The sequence below is a fragment of the Rhopalosiphum padi genome, chromosome 3 (genome assembly GCF_020882245.1).
Source record: "Rhopalosiphum padi isolate XX-2018 chromosome 3, ASM2088224v1, whole genome shotgun sequence".
In the NCBI taxonomy this organism is placed as follows: Eukaryota; Metazoa; Arthropoda; class Insecta; order Hemiptera; family Aphididae; genus Rhopalosiphum; species Rhopalosiphum padi.
In genome coordinates this window covers 67885614-67901411 of record NC_083599.1, presented here as the reverse complement: position 1 = coordinate 67901411, position 15798 = coordinate 67885614, and the positions used below count along the sequence as shown (strand labels likewise).

At 27.8% G+C, this 15798-nt stretch overlaps 1 protein-coding gene and 1 long non-coding RNA gene across 3 annotated transcripts; both read right to left on the bottom strand.

Annotated features, from left to right (window-relative positions):
- Positions 1-414: 414 nt before the first annotated feature.
- On the bottom strand, positions 415-5437 carry LOC132926944 (uncharacterized). Of its 2 annotated transcripts, XR_009661578.1 has the most exons (4): positions 5203-5437; positions 5058-5139; positions 4305-4922; positions 415-675 (listed from the first exon to the last, which is right to left on the bottom strand). It is a non-coding gene; the product is annotated as an uncharacterized LOC132926944 (long non-coding RNA). The 2 variants fall into 2 exon arrangements; XR_009661577.1 differs by lacking the exon at positions 415-675 and having other exon boundaries at positions 2952-4922; positions 5203-5435.
- A 2905-nt stretch (positions 5438-8342) lies between these two features.
- LOC132926943 (THAP domain-containing protein 2-like) lies at positions 8343-9613 on the bottom strand. The gene is made up of 4 exons (XM_060991369.1): positions 9314-9613; positions 8983-9218; positions 8765-8884; positions 8343-8694 (listed from the first exon to the last, which is right to left on the bottom strand). Exons 1-4 carry the CDS (start codon positions 9385-9387, stop codon positions 8522-8524), a joined length of 603 nt encoding a protein of 200 aa, XP_060847352.1. The 5' UTR covers positions 9388-9613; the 3' UTR covers positions 8343-8521.
- Positions 9614-15798: the final 6185 nt, after the last annotated feature.

Sequence of the window (15798 nt, the reverse complement as noted above, 5' to 3'; positions counted from 1 at the left end):
ATATACTAGTATAGTGTAGAATTGTCCCAAATCATAAAATACACGATTAACAGTGAATTTTTACATAAAGGACAAAGTTACCCCAAATACGGGCAACAGTGGCACATAATTTAAAAAAAAATTTTGGTTTATACAACGTCAAAAATGCAATGATGCAAAAATGAATGTTCTTAATATTTAAATATAAAAAAATATACATAGGTAAATAATAAATAATAATGTGTTATTTAGTGTTAAGAACACATAAATGAAAAATCATACAAATTATATGAGTTACAAATTTACAATAGCCTAAATTTAAAAGAGGTAAAAAATAAAATTAATAAAATATTAAAATAAAAATGTGAAAAGATCACAAACATTAAAAATCATATAAATTATTTAAGATAAACTAGCCTAAATGAGCATATAAATATAATACATTTCTGTGAAAGAGCATAAAAATAATAATACAATGTAATAAAAATGATTTAAGAGATATTATTTTATACAAATAAGCCTGTTAAAAAAAAAAATTATAAATTAAAACATGAGCAAAACACATTAATAAATACTACCTGAAATAAAATAATTAGTTGATCATAGTTGACTTCTTTTCTTTCAGCTAATTTTAAGAATAATTCTTTATCACAAAAATTAGACCAATTAAAATGATCACTGATCAGCGACTTAAATCTAAAACAAAAAAATAAATATGTGAATAATAAGAATAACATATTAATTCTAAAACAATTTTGATAAATTGCTGCTTGTAAAAAAAAAAATAATAGAGACTTAAAAATGTTAATTTCATACATATATATTTATAATTAATTGTAAATCTTATAGATGTTTCACAACTAATTTAAAACAATTATAACTCCCCAACACAAGCTATGCTTATAGTGGAGTTGCAAATCTTTTATTATGTATATATTATTTGTGTTTTGTTTGTTGAATTTCCAAATAAATATTATTATTATTATCATATATAGTATATACTATTTAAGTAAAGCTTAAGAATATTAATGTAATGGAAATTATTAATATTAATTTAAAGTATTTTACATTAAGCCTAATTGCTATAAAGATAAAGAGTTTTTTATACCAATTTGTTTAAAACAAATAAGATCACTAATATTTATATTTTCTTTGTAACATGTACTATAGTTGTGAATAACATGATTAAAAAACAATACCATCAGCATAACAGATTATTTCATCATTCAGTTATCAAACCATTTATATACATACAGAAGTACCTCGAGGAACACATGTAAAATAACTAGTGGAGTACTTAAGGAATTATTTATTTCTACTACCTGTAAATTTTATGATTTATTAAAATTTACTTCATAACCCAATACACAAAGTTAGTGCTATTGGACTCCATTTTACATAATATAAATAATAAATAACAGAGTTACAGAGTTATTCACTTATAAATATGATAATATTTGGTTTTACAAATTTTTAAATTGACAAACAAATATAATATAATGTTATTAATAAAAATAAAATTAGTTTAAATAATAAAACCTGTATTAATAGAATATTTATTAAATGTATTACAAATAGTTTCATTGTTTTTATTTCCAGAATTATAATATTAAATTAATGACTTCTTTATTCCGTTTTCTATCAATGTGCTTCTTTAATTATTTTCTAAAGTTGTTTTGTATCTTCAGATTTAATTACTTTACCTGATGTTGACACACAGTTGGGGCAGTATTATTTATTCTAAACATAAATTTATTTGATAAATCTATTAAACAAAAATAATGATAATATTTTAATAGGCTAAATTTATATAGTATAATTAAGAAAATATACATTAAAACCAACAATATGGCCCAATAAATAATGTTAAAAAATGCAAAATAATTTTGCTTTAATGCACCCGTTACATGAAATAAATTATGTACTCGGAAAGCATCGTCTAAGAGTAACCAAGAAAAGATGCACTTTTAATTGAAATCCGGGCCCTAATGATCAGTAATATTAAAATTGTCTTAAATATAAGCACTAATATTGCATTTTTCAATATTTTTGGTGAAAATATGGTCAATTTAAAAATTAGAATTATTTAAAATTCTGATAAATATATTATTAAAGGAGTTAAATAATTACATTTAATGATGAAATATTAAGGATATTCTGTTGAATAGAATTATTTTTGATATAAATATTGATATCACCAAAACAAATATAATTGTCTAATGTATGTACTTAGGTACAATTCTAAGCCTATTAATAAAAGGTCTATTTTATCATTTGGTGTCTGGTGATCTATAAATTCCTAATATAGTAAAACTATTTTCATTCAGTTTCATTGATTACCACAAAAAATTACAATTACTTATTACAGAGTTTTTAACATAAATCTTCTTTTATTAAATTTTCCTAAAGAATTATAGTGTGATAAATCTTGATTTACTGTGATTGGATAATTTTCTAAAAGCATCTTCAGAATACCTATCATAGAAAAAATGAAAGTAGTTCTTACATGTATTACATTAAATTTAATTATCCACAAGAGTAATCTTATTGCAATTAAGGCAACCACCAGTCATTATTCACTAATCTTAAATTTATAGTTTTAACGAAAATGTTATTTATTTAAATATATAATAAATGAAGATAAAATATGACATATAATATAGATATTAGAGATATACAATAAGACGAGGCGACAAATAAACGTGTGCACACAACAACTGATTATTATTTATTCAACTTTTCTCATTCCACATAATTTGAAGAAATATATTTTAATTTTACTAAAAATTATAAACCTTTTAAGCCCATATTAATTAGAACTAATTAATTTTTGCAACATTTTTTTTTAAAATAATAAGAAATAACTTCTAAATAATCAATGATGTTGTGTGTTTTACCTTTTTATGATTTTTTTTTAAGCAATTTTTAATAAGTTATAACTTGAATTCTTGGCAGTGCCTATCTTGAAAATATTCTCTAGATATATTAGATTGAAAGTAGTTTGTTTAATATATTTAAATTTTCAAATTAACATATAATAAAATACAATAGGATAAAGTTTACTGTTATTGGCACTAAACATTGGTTTTATTTCTAATTAATGTTCATTTTGAGTGCCTTATGACTTTTTTTTTATTATCTGGCCAAGCTGTTGATGTTTTGTAATCAGTTATTGTTGATTACCTCTTTTTTTCGTTATTTATAAATTACACCGGATTCAAGCACTCCAAAGAATTTCCAAAAACAGGTACAATATTATCCATTTTTGAAGTTAACTACACTTAGCAATTAAGCTCTCATTTACTATGTAGCTATTTTATTCAATTATAAATGTCATATACAGGTTTCTATGAACTTTTTTAATATAAAAATACAGTTTTCAACACATTTTTATTGTTGTTATGCATTATAAACGGTATGCCGTTTTTCTGATTTTCATAACTGTCAAATTTTAGTTATTGGCATGGGGTGCCAATAATTGAATTTCAATAATATTGGTATTTAATTTATTGTTTTATGCAGCCTGTAGGCAATAATTATTTTATTCTATTGATTATTAAATCCAACTGTCGTAAAATGCGGGTTGCAGAATGCCTGTAGATAACATGATATTATTATCTATGGATTTGTATACGGTCTATTTTTAGATTAGCCGCTATGGGAAATGGGAATCGATAACATGATAAAATAAGAAATACCACGATGACGTATTTGGTTGTACAGTGCATTTAAGATTTGTCAATAATAAATAATAATCATATCAATATATCTGTTGATTACTTATTTGTCTTTCGACAACCCGACTCTTGTAAAGTAGTGTAGTTTTAATATGGACAAATTTGTTATACGATCTACAAAGGTAAGTCAATACTTAATAAATAACAATTTTTTTAAATAATTATTACGTTTGAAATCGAAATCAAAACCAAAGTTACCATAGTTTATTAGAAGTCAACATATGATTAATTCATAATAGGTGATTAAAGCTAGCTTTTTTTAGCCCATGCATGTGATATTATAATTTGTATGATACTTAGTTACATATTACAAATATTCACTAGATAATGTATACTAATGTATAATGATCTGATGGACGTTAATTAATAAAATAAATAAATAAATAGGTAAATATTTTATGTAACTTGTGAATTAAATATTAATTGAAGTAATAAATGATTAAGTAGATGGCTGTTTATAATTTAATTTTTAAATTATGAAGAATATATTTAAAATTAATATTGTTATATAATATACATAATTTAAAATTTAATAAAGTATTGCTGTTATACATAAAAAAAATATTATATGTAATTATAAGCACTTACATGTACTTAAGGAGCAAATCCACCGCTGAACTTCATTCTTTAACATTTCATGGAACCGAAATTTGAAACCATTAGAAATAAAAATTGTTTTATTACGTTCACTTTTCATTACGTTCATTATAAAGTTGATATAGATGTGCTTTACACTCGCAATAACTAATGGTGCACGACTGTACGTATAGGTAATATTGAAAATTAGTCTACAGTAATCGCGTCTAAATACGATAAGATAAGTATCTTATTAATACGCGACATTGGTGTGCTTATATGCTCGCAATAACTAATGGTGCACGTGCGACTGTACGTATAGGTAATTTTGAAAACTAATCTAATAATATACGAGAGACTCAATTCACCATTTTTTTACAACAGTAATTTTGTTTGGGACTCAATTTACCCACGCCCACATTTATTATGTGCTGAATATGATGCAGAACTACTATAATTAAGTACTATAAACAAAAATGTGATAAATATATTTTGAGTTGTTCCAAATTCTTCAATTTTCTCATTGGTTATATTGTAATTATCGTATAAATGAAATCGAGTTATTTCACATCCTGCATCAACTGGATTCTTGTTAGCATAATAGTGGTACTTCTCGCCGGTACCTGAGACCTATAGACAACAAAAATTGGCATTTTTATTTTTGACAAAATAAAATTATATGTATAAAATCATTTTTGACCTCCCATAAGACATCTAAACTTATTTTTGGTAGTACTGTTTTATCACATATTGCAGTTTACTTACATTTATTGTACCTATGGCATATTTCAATTAATGATAGGTCGTAAAGTGACGTATTTCCAAGATTTAAAGTACTCATGATGAACTAAAAAATAAAAATATCTCAACAAAACTACAGTAAAAATATAATATGTTGGTATCTACTTACTTTCTTAGTTTAGATTACCGACAATGAAACAAATTAATATTATTTCGCCAGCACCTACTTAGTCCAGCAGTTTGATGTCGAATGAAAATCGAATTGTGTGATAGGTTTATATTGTGACCACCAGTATCTCAACTCTTGGGAAGTTTACGAAACAGAAGAGAACGAGATGTCGGCGGTCGAACACGTCGTTCAAGTATCGCTGCACAAAAAGTCAACAACTCAATACTAACATGGCGTTTCTCAGTTTCTTGGATTTCATCTATCCATGACTTTTTATCGATTCTTCCATGCCGTTGCTCGGCGTGACGGTAGTTCGCACTTGCGCACAGAAGCGTACAACGACGAAATAACGATTTCGTCAACAGTACACGGCGGCCATTTGTCGCACCGATGGTAATGTTTACGTCGGGCGGGTGTAACTGGTTGTACTGTTGAACGGCGAACGGAGCTGTCTGGTTACATTTACCGATCACCGATCGCGCTACAAGCGATAGAATATCGATTTCGCTCGTGGTCATCCGGTCGCCCGGCTGCGTAGACCACAGAAATAATAAATCAAAATGGACACTGATAAAAATTTAAACAGGCAGCATAGGACACAGATATGTATAATAAACTAGATTGCTAACTGCTGCATCCTATCAATGTGTTTAGTTGAAGCAGACAGCAGCCATTTAATTCGAGGCCTATGGGCTTTATCACGGCCTTAGATTTGTTTGATAAGGAAGCCGATAAAAAAAATAAATAATTAAATTATAAAACAAATTTTTATTGCACGTTATTTTTCTTATTTAAACAAATTTTGTATCTAAATATCAATAACAATTTTTAACATAGTTTATTCAGATAGGTTAACAATTTTTACATGTTATAAAATAAAATGGTTTTACTGAGTTTCTGTCGTTTACTAGCAGTTTTCATAATCGAGGATGTTATTATTTTACTGTAAGAATATAATCTCACATTAAGATAGGTTCTGGTTACTTTGTTTATAATATCGATTTTGTGAGGTCTTGCCAATAAATCTGTTGAATTCCAGCAAGCATCACATTTTGGAAATAGCGTGGTGTCTGTCGCCAGTGAGTTTTGGACATTTATCATAATTTTTAAATCCATATTTTTAATAAACATTTGTTTTTTATCCACCATAATGGTTTTAAATAATGTTTCTGTCAATTTAACAATTTTGTATACCCCATAAGAAGCATACTTCAAACCGCCTCTGTTTTTCATAATTGTAAAATATTTTGGTGTGGTATTATTTTGATAAACGTGATCATTTTCAATGTATGGATCTGTAATAGCTTCAATACAACCATCACATTTCAAAGTTGGGATTAGTTTTTTAACAATATATCCACTTATGTAATATAATATATTTTCAATAGTGATGCTATTAAAATCTAATTTATTGTACTGTTCTGCTAACAATGAAATATCAAATTCATTTTCTAAATTTTGTTCTGGTGCTTTATATTTCCATTTGATTGAAAAAAGAGAATCTTCATGAGGTGACATCAGTGTACAGTTTCCTGAGCTAAGTCTTATTGAAGTGTGCAATAAAGTACTTTTTAGAGCATGTTTGAATTGCAAACAGGTAGGATTATTATTATGACCCAATCGACCTCTCATAAATCCAAAAAAAATTTCTATTGCATCTTGGCTTAATTTGTATGTCAGAATAAATTTAAAATGTTGATTTATTAACAAATCCTTTGCTATAGCTATAGTAGATTTTATGGATGCAGCAAAACCTAATATGAATGTTTTTCTTTTACTTTTCCACAGATCTTGCCCAGTAGCTGTCTTCAGTGAATACAAATAGTCAATATTATTTTTCATTTTTGTTTCTAAGTATTGAATATTTTGTTTATTAATTGGTTGTTTAAAGCCTTTTGCATATGGGTTTCTGGAATTCAAGAAATCAAAAATCTCATCTACAACCCTGATGAATCTTATTGTTGCATCACAATTTTCAAAATCTTTTGAGGTCTTGGATAGAAATTGTAGAGAGTCTGCGACGGAACTGCTAAGTGTTTGAACTGCTAACTTTACCTTCATACTATTGCTTTTCCAATTTATATGTGAAGAGTTTATCTTGTTTGCCAATTTAAAGCCCATGTCGTTTTGCAGTTCAAATAATTTATGAATATATCTCCATTCAATAAGACTGTTGTTTGAATCTTTAAATACTCCTAGTGTTCCCAAAGCATTCCTAGCTAATTTAACATTATGGCATGCATCAGGTGTGAAATAAACATTAGCTTTAGTTGAAGTTATCGAAAAATCAGACTTGATAAAATCAAAAGGTTGGTCTAGATCACATCCTAGAGTTTTAAAAGTTGAAGAATTAGCATATGCTCCATCACAGGTGACTGCCACAACATTAATCCCAAATTTATCACATTGGGTAATAGCAATCCTAATTAATTGAGCTTGTACATTTGATTTAATTTTATCTACAAACCAATACCCAATTGGCCATTTCCATTTTTGTTTTAAGCTAGACAACATAAAAACTAAAACCTCCGTTGACTCTTTTTCACAGTCTTCAACTGTCAAACTATTACCATAGTCACAATAACCAACAAACCTTAAAAAATTTTAATTTATAAATTTATATCTAGTTATAATATATTCAACTATGAATAATATTTTCTAATAATACATACATATGACTAACTTTATCCCACTGAACTGATTTTTTAATACTCATGGAGTCTAATATCAAACAACAAAATTTGTCTTCTTTGGGAAATTTACCTATTTCTAATAGGACATCTTGTAAAATACCAGTTTCAGCATTTATATTTGATACCCAATTTCGTATAGCACTTGGATTAGGCAAAGAAATTGAAGTCCTTTAAATTACAATTTATTTTTCAAAATTACAATTTCTGTAACTCAAATATATAATTGTTTCAGTTATTGAGGATATATACCTACCTAACATAGTTATATGCTTTTGGAGAATAAAAATAAAGTGTAGTTGCAAACTTTTTTACTTCTTCGCTGTATCGCCTTGCAGTAGGAGCCACATTACCATTATTTATAATATCTTTTAAAAAAACCTCAGTAAAATTTTTTTCAATTATATTAGTAGTTTCTCTATCAGTACAGGATCCAATAGTAGACATCAATTGCTGATAAGAATAATTTTTATTAATAAAAATTACAATATAGTTTATTAATATATAAATATACAGTTAAGTTTCACTCATCCGGTAATCAGTCATCACTAATCACTAGAGGCATTTCACATATTATAATAACTTATTAAGTGTGTACTAAGACTAAGCCAATCTTTCTCAGTTAGCATTTACGTAAATACCTCAAGTGAATTTATTTTTGTGTTCTGCCTTCTAACCGTTTGTTGTAAAAGTTTAATTCGCTTTTTGAGGTTGGCTTTTTTTGGTGTATCAAACAATTTTTTTTTAAATTTTCTTTTAAGTGTTGGTGTATATGTAGGGGTATGAGGTGACTGGCTGGAATCTGCAACAAATTTAATACATGACAAAGCATTATTGTATATAAATTAAAATTGTTAACATATTTAACTTACTAGGTCCAATAAAAGTCAGATCGACAACTTCATAATTACACCCAGCATTTTCAACACCAGAATCAATAGGTAAATTAGGAGAAGTAGTTATTATATTAATTATATTTGATGAAGAAGAAACTGTAGATAAAAATGTAATTTACTTAATATAGGTAAGTAGTAGTAATAGGTAAGTAGTACAAATACAACATTGAATGTAAAGAAGAATTTAATTTTACCTGAAGAACTATAATTGTGATCAAATTTGTTGCTGCTTAAACATTTTATTGCTTTTTTGGAACAATCGAAATTGGATGGTATAGCTGTATTTTTTAATATAAGTTTTTCGGGGGCTTCAACAAATTCACTTTTATTAAAATGGAGACTGCATAAGCGTGAAAATTTTGTTGGAATGAAGTTATCTCTTTGGATAGAGTGCACCCATTTTTGTCTCCTTAACTCATCGATTGGAAATCTATAATTAAAAACAAAATATCAAACACATTATTAAAAGTGTATTTCAGTAGAGCTAATTATTTTTGATAACTTTTTTGTAAAGTATTTAGTTACCTAAATAATTTTGTAGTTGAACCAACAACCCCGTCCTTGCTACTGCATCCATCAGCACAGCACTTATATGGCATAATTGGAAAAATAGCATAAAAATATTAAGTCTCAAAACAATATACCTATTGCAAAAAACAGAACACAACAATACTGTCAACAGTGTCAACTACTCAGTTTTGAGTTTTCACAGTAGTACAGTACACAAGTCAACAGACAACAACAACAATTGATAAGGCAAAATCTACATCGGCCTCGATTAAAATGGCGGATAATAACTTCGCATATTATCATCAGTTAGCAATCTAGTTTATTATACATATCTGTGGCATAGGACGACGGTGGCTTGAGTTAGTCACTGCAGGTCCGCAATAGGGCCAAGTTCCTTAACAGCTTGACCATTTAATTACGAAAAATAAATATGGGATACTTCTATACGATAAAATAATGTTATCTTAATTTTCTAAATCAGCTATATTTCTTATCATGGGGCAGAACTCTTATCTCGGGGGTCGAACTGTACCATTCCATATTTATCATAACTAATTCAATGCTACCAAAAATGCAAACGTTAAAATTACAAATTTTCCCCTTAAAAATCCCCTACTGCGGACTTGCAGTGGTTGATTCTTTATTATCAGCCCGCCACCTAGAAGTGTCCTACCCCTGACAACACGGAGTAATAATTAGTGACGGGTATAAAGCATAATCGAATGATTAGTAATCGAGAGAATCCCTCGAAAAATAATTCGAAATTAAAACCGTTTGCCTATTAATTTGATAAAAATAATTGAATATTTTTACTAATTAAGAGAATCGAAAAAATTACTAGAAATATAATTATAGTAAATAAATAATTTAATTTTACTTTATTATTTGTTGGTGTACTCGTAATATTATTAAATTATTATTTAATTAAATGAACTTTAGGAATAACAATAACCATATTAAATTAATAGTTAATACTTATAATTATTAATACTAATATTAATTTGAAGTTTCAAATACAATTTATAAAATATTCTACAAATAAAAATTATTCGATTGTATTATAAGGCTTAAGCATAAAACATACTACTGGGTGATTCTTTAATCATTATACACTCATTATTTCGTCAATTATTGAATTCTTTTAATTTTTTTTCAAAATCTTTTGTATTATGTTATTCTCAAACTGTATGCAATTTTAATTTTTTTTTTATCCTTTTATTTAATCGTGAAACCACTATCAACTTTTGATTTTCAAATGGCAATCCATATTTAAAATGTACTAAATTAATAGGGCTTTTTTTTATGAATTTTAATCTTTAAATTATTATTTTTCGTTAATTTTTTAGCAAGATATAGCCAGTGGCGTCATTGCGGAGTGCCAGGGTAGGCATTCCCCCCCCTTGTCACTACCGGGCTGCTGTCGGGCCGGCCGGGCCGGGTATGTGCTAGTTTTGTTTTGTTTTATTTTTATTTTTAATAAATTCCTTTATACTCATATTTAATGCAAATAGGACATAAATTGAGGTAAAATTCCACTCAAAATAATTCATCATATAGTAGCTAATAGCATTGAGTATACAATTTATACTATATAATATATATTATATATATAATAATACTATATATATATATATATATATATAACTATATATACTTAATGCTAATAGTTAATATTGGGTATCCCTCTGCATATTATACCAAGCCCCCCTAAGCCCCCTCCCCTGATGTCCACCTATAGTAAGAACTAAGAAGGCTATTTATATTGAGATAAAAAAACTGAGCGTGTAACAAGTACGCGTGGATGAAGTGAAACTTCTTTCAGTCATCCAACTGATATTAGGTGTGTATTGGAATAAAATAAAAATAACACACTTTATAATTTTATTTTCAATAGAACTGTATTTTTTTAAATAATATGTCTATGTTTTTTTTTATTTTTTTATAATTTTAGTATCCTAGTAACCACTTAGAAAAAATAACAATTATTAAACAATTAAAAATACTTAAGCAATTAAGCAATGTAGGGGCGCACTAATAATTAACTTTATCGGGCTGATTTGTGATCTAAACCATCCAGGGCGTCACCCAAACGCATACAAAAAAATTCATTCAAATCGGTACAGTAGAATTATATATATATATAAATAATAATGTATTATATATATATTATATATAACATATATATATATATATACATATATAAAATAGTGGCGGCTCGTGCGACTCGACCGTGATGCACTGATGCCAACCGTATCCGATCGCCGTTTTTTTTTGTACCCTCTGTAAAAGTTTCACTTCAAAAATGTGATTGTTAGTGAGTGGTTTTTTTTTTTATTATGGGTCGGTCAAAACTTTTGCCCCCTCCTCTCAAAAACTGAAATGACGCCACTAGATATGGCTTTTCAAAGTTTTCAAGGTTTTCGGTTTTTAAATACTTCTTGTTTCTGAAAATCAGTAGTTACATGGGTAATAGATAATAAAAGGTACATATTTTCATATGTAATAAACTCATTATCGTCTATCCACGCTTTAATGAACTTTGTACATGTAGTTATACGGTTATACCAACGCCTTGCAAACGTAATAACCTGTAAGAGATATATCTAAAAATCTCAAACCACCTAACTTTGACTCACTAACAGTTAAATGAAAAATAATAATTTTAACGTTAAATTTCACAAAAAAAATAGCCCTACTATTTTATGACATTTTATGTATAGGTTACTATTTAAAAATCAAAAGTGATAGTGGTTTCACTATTAAATAAAAGTGTGAAAAAATAAAAAATTCATATAGTCTATATGTACGCTGCAGTTCGATTATATTATGATTGTATTAAATGTGTCCATTATAATTTAACTGTTGTTACATGGGTAGTGGTACTCACCGGACCATACTTAATGTATAATAAATTAAGGTGTTCCACTCTATTTATACCTAATGGAAATCGAATGTACATTTTCGTATTCATCATTTAAAAGCATGCGATTTAAAGATATCACATTCCTTGGTGTTTCACACAAGACGTGATATTTAATACCTGTATAAAATGTCTGTCCTAACTGCGATCTCGTTTCTATGGGTGTTTTTGTAGTGTCGCCAATAGGTATGTATTCAAGTTACAATGGTCATTCGTTGTCTAGACGCATTAAAAATGATCAAAACGTATCAATAGATACGACTATACGAGCATGTTAAGATATATAGTATACGTATTATATATTATTAAATCCATTTTTGTTTACTTTTGATCGGAAAAATACATTAGAAGATACCTACCTTTAAATACTTATTATTGTCGTATAAATTGTAATATAATATGTCCATTGGTGCCTATACAGAATGTTAACAAAAACGTCGCCTCTGCGACGCCACTGCATGCAGACTTGGCAAAAATATGTTCCATAATACATCAAATACCCTGGCACTCTGCTGTGGTGGTCGATTTTCGAACACATTAAATAATAATACGTACTATTTGTCCATATATTGTGTAAATGTGTACACAATACCTACATCCGGCCGTTAGCTTATTTCATGTATTTTATTGATAAATACGAATGATTTTAATGCCATATTAATGTATTAATATTTGTTTGTAATGTATTGGAAGATTGTTAAAACACCAGTATCATTTTCACAGAGCACAATTCACGGTTTTTGCTGGTAAAAAGATAAAAAAAAATAATCTGGTAGATGGCTATTTGGTATGGATCTGTTACGTGCATATATAGACAATAAATCGGGTTCTACTGTTTGTATTATCATTAAGTATATTATATAGTAATATTTATTGTGTTTTGTGTATACAATAATTATTATTTCCGATTAATACGAAATACAGAATAGTTCGAATAAACCGAATATTATTTTATAAGAGTTCTTGAAGATATTTATTATATTTATGAAAACTAAAAGGAATCTAACGCAGGTTTGGTTATCGAGGATCGTACTTAGATTTATATCGATGTAGAATTCTTTCGAGTCTCGACAAGAATGTAGTGAACATTCCTAAAAACCAGTCGGCAGTCGACGTTTAACCACTCACCGACTGGATGTACAGTGATAATCGAACAACACTCAATATTTAAAAATCTGTTAACATTTTTGGAAATGTTTTTTCACATAATTTGCAGTCGAAATAAAACTACATTTTTTATTTTTTTAAATTTATATTATTTTATATTTGCATTGTTATAATTTCTTAAGTTTTTTAATTTTTTAAAAGACAATATATATTTTTTAATTCGTATTCGGAATCAGAATAACTTTTCTGTGTATAATCGAAAATTAGACGAGTAGTTTAAGAGTTTTAAGTATTTAGAGTTTGCGAACCTAAGTGGCACCAAGCAAAATGTTGATTATTACTCCTCTCACTTAAATATTTAAAACTCAAAATCTAAGAACTCATCCGAATTTCGATTTTATGTTTCAACATAGTTCAAAAAATATTCTGCTTTAGAATATATAAAATTAAAAGTATATATTATCATTCAAAAAATTAAAATACCAAAAAAATTATAGCTTTATTTCGACTAGAATAATTAATGTAAGATAAATAGTTTCAAAAACATTAATCGATTTTGAAATAATGAGTATAATAAAAGAATCACTCCGTATATTATTGCCACTAAGTGTGCAGCTTATACTACGTTGACCCAAGTGGGTGCTCTAGTGCTCTACGTGGAATCGTACGATGTACCATCGTTATTCGTTTTAGTTCTACGTTGTAGGACGACGATTTTATTCATCGAATATTTTCGTTTTAATTTGAATCTTGTAAACACACCAACCTTGAACCTATTTTAATAGGATTATAAAGATTTATTACATTATTAATGTTGTTATCGACTCTTGTCCTGTAACTGTTGAAGATTTTTGTTAGATGTCGTACGCGTATAGTAGGCACTAGGCAACTAGGTATATAATACAATATAATAAATAGTGTGTAAAAATATTATACTCGACACAATGATATAATAATTTGTAATTTATTTATATTTTATATTATACACTTATAGGAATTCATTAAAAATAAACTACTACAAAGTATACATTTTTTTATAAAAACATTATGTACCTATATATATGACTAATACAATAGTCAAAGAAAATTATTTGTAATGTAAACGAAAGGTGGACTGGTGATCAAAATACATAGCTGTGTAGTGAGTAGTGACTATTGTTATCGAGAACGACAGTACGACACATATGCCGTTGCCCGTTTGGTAAAGAATAGCCATAGGAATGTTTTTTCGTTTTTATCCTTTTGAATACTCCCCTTACTATGTATTAATCTTGATCGTCTTGAAATGTGTTTGTACGCTGTACAAGTCTCTTATTAAAACCGGGTGTGTAGCCCCAAGATCAATGGATACCTTTGTTGTTTCCAAATATTTTGTGTGTGGGCGTGTGGTACCGTGGCCGTGGGTAGTAGTCCCAGAAAACATATATTATTATACATCTATATTATACATTAATACACAAACGCAGGGTATCCTTATTCTTATATATACTGAGTAATGATTTACCAAGCATGCACACTCCCTTTTTCTTATTCAAAATCTGATTTTTGTCATTTATTTGCCCCCACACCTCCTCACTAATATCAATATATACAGGGGACGCCGTTTATAAAACTCATGGATATAAGGTTCAGTCGCGCGCTTATTAGAGTCAACATCGTCTGGAACGATCCGGACGTATCCAAATACATGATAAAAAAATTCGGTTATAAGACTTACTACTTCGTTTATAAGACTCAAATTTCGTAAAAAGTAAATATTTTTGGTTAAAATTTAGAAATAAATTGGTTTTCAAAATTTACATAATTTTTGGGTTATTTCTGGTTTCAATTCATGCTTTTTAACGTGTGTATTTACAACAAATTTTATCGCATTTCACATTTTTTTGCAATTATCGTTATTGTAATATGAGTACAAGAAATATATTTTCGAAATATTAATATACTCAAAACAAACCAAAATTACAAATTGTTTTCATAAATTATGAATACATCTTTTATAAATAATAATATTTATATCTATGAAGTAAAGTAATAGCACTAATAGCCACTATAGGTACCATAGTCAGGATGTACATATATGTATAGCCTAAATATTTCCATTATTAAATAATTTACCTACTAATATTATAGTAGATACCTACTAGATAGTTAGCTACTAGCAAGTAGCAGGACATTTTCTCACAAATATAAAATATAACGTAGTCATGAACATAATGAAATAAAATAATGATTACGAACCATGTAACATAGATTTTTAATCATATATTTTGTTTTATGAGATAAATAAATGTATCTAGTAAAAGCGTCAACTGTCGAGATTTTCAATAAGAAAAAATGCTACACTAAATTGTGGTACAAAGCACAGACTATTGTGTCATGGCTGAGACTTGTTTCAATAGCCCCATACGGCCATAGCTGTAGCACTATATTGTAGGTTTCACAGAGTCGCTCAGCAGCTACCTATTTATTATCG

Coding starts and splice junctions, on each gene's coding strand:
- LOC132926943 (XM_060991369.1), bottom strand. CDS start 9,387: ATGCCATATAAGTGCTGTGCTGATGGATGCAGTAGCAAGGACGGGGTT. Junction 9,219..9,313: donor TCAACTACAAAATTATTTAG/GTAACTAAATAC, acceptor TTTTAATTATAG/ATTTCCAATCGATGAGTTAA. Junction 8,695..8,764: donor TCTGACTTTTATTGGACCTA/GTAAGTTAAATA, acceptor AATTTGTTGCAG/ATTCCAGCCAGTCACCTCAT.